The sequence below is a fragment of the Artemia franciscana genome, chromosome 1 (genome assembly GCF_032884065.1).
Source record: "Artemia franciscana chromosome 1, ASM3288406v1, whole genome shotgun sequence".
NCBI lineage: Eukaryota > Metazoa > Arthropoda > Branchiopoda > Anostraca > Artemiidae > Artemia > Artemia franciscana.
In genome coordinates this window covers 11221652-11228497 of record NC_088863.1, presented here as the reverse complement: position 1 = coordinate 11228497, position 6846 = coordinate 11221652, and the positions used below count along the sequence as shown (strand labels likewise).

Sequence of the window (6846 nt, the reverse complement as noted above, 5' to 3'; positions counted from 1 at the left end):
AAAAAAAAATGACTTAAAAAATTACTGAATTTGAAAGACAACTATGAAATATAGAAACATTTCCTTACACTGTACAGTGTGCCATTTTGGCAGATTCGAGTTCAACAGCTTTTTCTTTACTTCGTTTTATATTTTAAAAGTAAGATGTTCGAAGAAGGCTAGGGTGTACATGTAAACTGAGAGACACGTTAGGACACACAAGAGTGAGAGACTTAGGACTGAGAGACACACAAGACACGTTAGGACACATCAAAGCCTGCATTTTGTTCGAGGAAATAAGAGCAAGGAATTTCCAGTCATTTAAAGTTAATGGGCTTCTCCAGTTTACAAATCTCGTTATTTGTGTGCAGCTCAAGCTAAAACATATTCTACTTTTACAATTTTTTAAGGTTTCCTAGCACATACAACTACTGCGTAAAAAATAGGAAAAAAGAAATTGCAAAGATCCACGAAGAGAGTCTGTTCCAAAATGTTAGCTGTATTACATTACCCTAATTTTCAAGGTCTTATCCAGGATTTTCGCAGCAAGAGAGGGGGGGTACAGAAAAAAACTTTTAAAAACGCATAAAAAATTTGTTTATATTCATTTTTGTTACTTTTTAACGAATCAGACAATTTTTTTTTGGAGGGGGGGGGGGCAACCCACTAACTCCCCCCCCCTGGATACGACTTTTCTAAGCATAAACTACTATCGGTTCAAAAGAGCAAGTTTCACCCCACTAGAACAGAAAAAAACAACAACAGGAAAACCTTTCGAAACGTTTCTGTCTTTCCAGAAGTTTCTACAAAGTGTACTTTCAAATCTGAAGATAATTACTTTTTGCAAAGTAGACTATTTTCTACTATTTTCTGCAGTCTACTTTCAAATATTTCAAGACGTTTCTGTATAGGCTTTTTTTTAATCAAGATTATGGACCTTTTTTCAAGAAGAAAGAGCTTATTAATTAACAAAAAAATAAAACTTGAAGCAAAGCTTGTTTAGAGAATAATTACCCCACTAGGCCTAAATATTATCCCATACACATAGGTGCACGCGAAAGCAGATATTAAAGGGTGAAGCTCCTTCGAATTAATTCCTGTCGTCACATGTCTGTGACGACCAATGGCTTATGGTTACGCATTAAATCAATGGTATCCACTTCTTTGTTGATGTATGTCTTTAAAAAGTGCTACCAACACGATTGCCACCCCGAATGATTTGTCACTATTTCTAGTGATTTTTATATTGCCTGAAAAATCACGAAATAAGCGCAAAATCACTAGATTACTGAAGAACATCACTAAATTAACCAGCAAATTACTGAAATCTAGCGATTGGTTATCGCCGAGTGGCAAACCTGGCTACGAATGATAAATTCATCCTTTTTATTGATACTTCCATCAGAGTGTTGACTGACTAAACATATAATACGTCTAAGAAGGTCAAAGATAAGAATGATAAATGAAGCCAGAACAGGCATTCCCTGCCCGAATTGAAGGGGTTAATTCTCCTTTATGCCAAAAGTGCCACATAACCATTAAAGCTAAGAGGCATATGATTGAATATTGTCCATCTAGGAGCAGACCCCGGCTTTTGAATGTTAAGCAGAAGGATATTGTGGGGTAAGGAAGGGTCCAACAGCTAGCAAAGTCTATGGTAAGGTTTTTAAAGGGCGTTAAGGCAAAGGGCCTTTGAGGTCAATACTTCTATCACTTGGGCCAGTATTCCAAAAAAAACTAGAAAAATTGAACTCTAAAAGACAAAAAACAAACCTCTAAAAGAGGAAATAAATCCTTATCTTCATCTTTCAAAGCATTCCACTTCATAATCAAGGGAGGCATTAGCATATTAATAAACTCAGGCCGATTTAAATGATGTCCAACTGAATCAGCTAACGTTCCAATTGCGTCATATAATATGAGCAGATTTTTATGCTGATACTTGCTAAAGGCAAAGACTAATGTCTGTAAGATGAATTCCAAATAAGGGACAAGTTCCGTGCATGCTTCCTCTTCCAAAGTGGCAAACGCAGAACAGGCTGCTTCCTGAACTCGCTTGTTTGAGTCAAGTATTCGCTTTAAAAGCTGAAAAACAAGAATTTAGTATGTAATTATCACGATTAATTTAGAAAAGAAATTGGCAAAGAAACTCTGGCTCATACCTCCCCCATAACTTACAAAATTTACACAGACACTCCTCCCTAAATTCCTCCGTTTTTCCTATAATAAGCTGCAAAACAGAAATTTAATGTGCAGCTAGGAGGACGAATTAGCAAATAAACTGGCGATGAAACTCCGTATCATCTTCTCCCATAATTTACAGAATTTAAACACTCCCTCCCTCCCGCTTCCTCCATTTTTCCAACAATTAGACCTTTGCAAATCCCGCCCCAGGAGAATTTCTGCTAAATTTCTTTGTAGAAGACCTGGATGCTGCTTCCTGAACTCGCTTGTCTGAGTCAAGTAATCGCTTTAAAAAATACAAAGTAAGATGATGTAGCAGGATGATTTCGCAAATGTTAAAAGTAGAAGGAAAATACAATATTTAAGGAGAAGAAAAATAAAGAGTACGATAAAAACCTGAAAAGCCACAAAGAAGAAATTAATATATAGTTTGGAATGATGAAATGGCAAAAAACCTGAAATTTGAAAAATTTCAGTCAAGTATTCGCTTTGAAAGCCGGAAAAATAAGATTTTCATATATAATTAGTAAAAAATACTAATTAGTAAAAAATTACTAATTAGTAATTTTACTAATTAGTAAAAGTTACTAATTAGTAAAAAAGACGAATTAGTAAAAAATATAAACACTAATATCCAGGATGGTGAAAAATACATAGTACGGAAAAACACCGCATAACAGATACTAAGTATATAGTTTTGAATGGTGAAATAGTAAAGAAAAAAAAATCGAAATTTTAAATATTTGAGTGTAGTTTCCTTTCAGAAGTTGTAAAACGATAATCTAATATATAGTTGGTAGGGTGAAATTAGCCAAAATTAAAAATATGGTAAGTAATACCATATTTTACCATATGGTGTAAACACCACATTTGGGGCGGGGGAAAATACATACTTTTTCTTTAGTCATATCTAGAAAGAACTTAAATGCTGAAAACGTCATTTTTTTTGCCTGAAATAATATTTGTTTGACATAAAATAACATAAACTCAAATAAGCCGATATAAATTTAGAATATAAATCATGAAAAAGAAGTTTGTTGGATGAACTGGCAAAAATAGAAAAAAAATGCCGAAAATTAGAATAGAGAAAACAAAAGAACACAGCAATAGAGAAAGTGCTAAGAAACATTGAAGTATGGTTAATAGAGGTACAGTTAGATAGGTAGTAGATATTAGGGGCAGAGGTTCCTAGGAATAGAGTTGATGCTTAAAAGATATATTCCCTTTGAAAAAAGCAAATTCACGGCAACCCCACAGCTATAATTTGGACCAAGAGAATACAGAAGGGCGTCACGTATGGGGGGAGGGGGCGTCACCCCTTCAATGTTTTCAGCCAGTCGGTAAAATCGTGGGGCAAAGCGCCACGATTTTCCGATACGTCTGTCTAAGGGAATAATCTGTTAATGATAGTGATATATGAGAATCAAGTAGTGCCATGTCAGAGGAAAGTGAGGAGCTTGTTGCAAAGTGTTTGGCCTTGATTGACGTTGCAAAGTGTTTGGCCTTGATTGACGTTGCAAAGTGTTTGGCCTTGATTGACGTTGCAAAGTGTTTGGCCTTGATTGACGTTGCAAAGTGTTTGGCCTTGATTGACGTTGCAAATGATTTAATTTGTGAGTGCCGAGCAAAGTTCCATTTTGACGGTGCATCAAGTAATCAAAAAAAGACTGGCAATTGATATTGCCTGTCTGTGTGAAAGTGTAGGTAAAAACCTAAATAACTTGAAGTTTTTTCAGCAGCTATATTCAAAGTTAAAACCACAAAAGAGCATAATTTTTGAAAGCCCACCTCTTGATTGTCATGTCGATCACAACCCTCTAAGAGCGACCATTCCCGCTGAAGGAGCAGCAGAAACATTATTTGCTTAACATACGAAAAAAAAATGCATCGATGAGCAAAAACAAAAACAAAAACAAAAAACAGAATGAACGTTGTTTGGTCCAAAAAATACAGGTACCTTGAGTACAGCGTCAGCAAGAACCGTGTGAACTGCCCCACATGCATGCTGTTTCCTACTGGACCAAACGCAAAAAGACAGAAGATAAGTTGGTTAAAAATGGAATTTACTGAAACAAGAGGATGAGCCGAGGGAAAGAGAGCCCTGGTAAGATGAATGAACACTTTGAAAGCGCTGCTCATCAGTCAGCAGTAACTGATATGGCAGTTTACAGCAAACTCGAGCACGGCATTGAAAACATGTTGGATGAAAAGACGAAGACCTTGAAAAGACAGCAAGAAAAAGAAGTAATTGAAAACCGACAAGGGCTCAAGGTTCTTATGGATATACTAAAATCACAAAGAAAAAGCAGATAGCTCTTCGCTGCACGGTTGGTAACAGTGACGGGAATTTCTGTCAAATTGTTAACCTCGTTACTCGCTGCGATCCACATTTCAGCAACTGGTTGTGTGTAAGAACGATGAAAAGGAATACAGTGAACTACCTTAGTGGTTTTGAATCAAAAAAGATAATAAAAAAAAATGTCAACAAGATTCTAGAAGTTTCAGAAAAGAAAGGCGCAAGCAAAGAGGCCCTTATGGTTCAGAGCTATGATTACACAAGTAATATGCCTGGTGTCCGACAGGGCGTCAAGGAACAATTATCAACCAAACTTGGAAGACAAGTACGCTTCATTCGATGTTACGCAACATACGCTACATTCGTTCATAGAGAGAACCTCATCGTGGAACACACCTGCAGCAACAGTCCCATAGTCTCAACAATGTTTGAGATCTTACAAAAACTGTACGTATTTTTTACTGTGGAACGCAAAGAGTTATTTCTTGCAAATGAGCACTGGAGTGGGCTGAATCAGCACTAAAGCTAAAGAACTTGTCAATGACAAGATGGACGTCCAGATCGGAGAGTTTGACAGCATAGTGGACCCACTTAGATACTTTATTCTGACGCTTATGTTCATAGGCCAGGTCATGTTCAGGACGAAGGTTCTTGCTGAAAAGTTGCAAGCTGAGCACCTCAATCTGATGACTGCTAATGAAGAACTCAGGGCCGCACGCAATATCTTAGATTCTCTCCTCGAAGACTCGGATCGTATAGAGAGGCAAATCGAGGCAGCAAAAGCAGCTTTGCTTTTCCACCTGCTTGTTATTCAGAGGCATTTGCTAATTCTGAAGCCAACCCGCTGGATGACTGGAAATCATTCTATACTAATGAGCTCTGCGGTCCTTAGAGCCCCAGTGAACGGCTTGGATGATGCAATCTATGAGAGCTCATCTTTTCTGGGGCCAGCATACCAAAGTTTACTAGGTAAAATGGATGGTAAAAAAGGTAAAGGATACGGCATTAGACTTTACAGTCCGTACCGGCGGTGCTGATCTCCGTTTCTTGGCCCTTCAGCCAGGAAGTGCAATGGGGGGTTGGGGGCCAGCCATCCTGTGCTTTCGCACACCCTTCCTGTTTACCTTCCCCACATTTCTCCAGGTACCCATCTAGAGCTGGGTCGACTCTGTCTAAGCTTACAGAGTCACGCCACTGACCCCCGTCCCAAACGGAAGAATCGGGTACACTGGGATTCGAACCCGCGTCCTCTCAGACAAGGGATCCCGAATCCAGCGAACCAACCCACTCGGCCAGGACGGCTCACATGGATGACAGCTATGGATAACAGCTATGAAACCATTTCCGAACGCGTGAAGATGTTTCCTGGAAAAGGCTTATTTCCCGCAGAACTAATGTTAGAGCTAAAGGCTTTCAAACACTTTTTGGCCAGGACTGAGGTTGAAAGCATAAAAAGTAAAAAATCGCACCATCTTTGAGGGACTATTCCGTGAAATTAACGCTGTCAAATCGACATTTTGAACTCTCTGGTCAATTTAGAATTGGGCTGGGACAGCGCCAACAACTGTGGCCACAGGAGAAAGAAGTTTTAGCAAACTGAAACTGGTCATGACATGTTTACGCACAACGATGGATGATGACCATTAGGATAAACTTGTCATGATGTGCTGTGAGACTGACGTTACGGACGAGCTATCGACGAATTACAGAAAGTCTGGCTGTCTTCCAAACCAAGACTTTCGAATTTTTAACTGAAGGTATATAGTTGTATTTCTTCTTTTTTTGTTTACTCTGTGTATTTTAATTTAAATTTGCCAATTTTTCACTTCTGATATTTTTTTTATTTAAATCATGTTATCACTTTCCTCCTAAGATCTTGCTCCGTTCTTCACTAGGTCACCATGTCGTTGTTCATACGCTTCTTATGGGAAAAAGATCTAAGCAGCTATTTTTCCTGATATTATATGATTCTGTAGGCTGAATTGCAACCTCAAGTTTCGTATTAGAAATGGACATTATGTTTATTAGAGGGGAAAACAGTGGGTACAAATAATCAGCCATTTGGTAAAACCAATCACCGCCCCCCACCCCCAAACATTTTGGCTAGTAACGCCCCTGGAGATACTTATATAATCAAAATGAGCCTCAGGTTCATCAAGCGAGAATTATGATATTACTTAAAACTTTTTCTTAGAGATGTAAACTTTCTTAAAAACTAGAAGTCTCGTTTCTCCAATGGTTTTTAACCAATATGCCTTGTATTTTTGATCTAAAAAAAAACCCTATACACCAAATTTCAAAATTTAATTCAGTAGATGGATAGAACTGAATCTCAGCTACTGAGTGATAGCAAATTGATTGACTTTTATGATATATTAAAACCTCTG

The 6846-nt window shown here is 37.9% G+C and overlaps 1 protein-coding gene across 1 annotated transcript in view; it reads right to left on the bottom strand.

Moving 5' to 3' along the window:
• The window catches only part of LOC136025501 (transportin-1-like), a 73938-nt gene that overhangs the window by 34954 nt on the left and 32138 nt on the right, over positions 1-6846 (bottom strand). Inside the window, 1 exon segment of the mRNA XM_065701532.1 lies at positions 1700-2064. Within this exon segment, the coding sequence (XP_065557604.1) occupies positions 1700-2064 (365 nt within the window).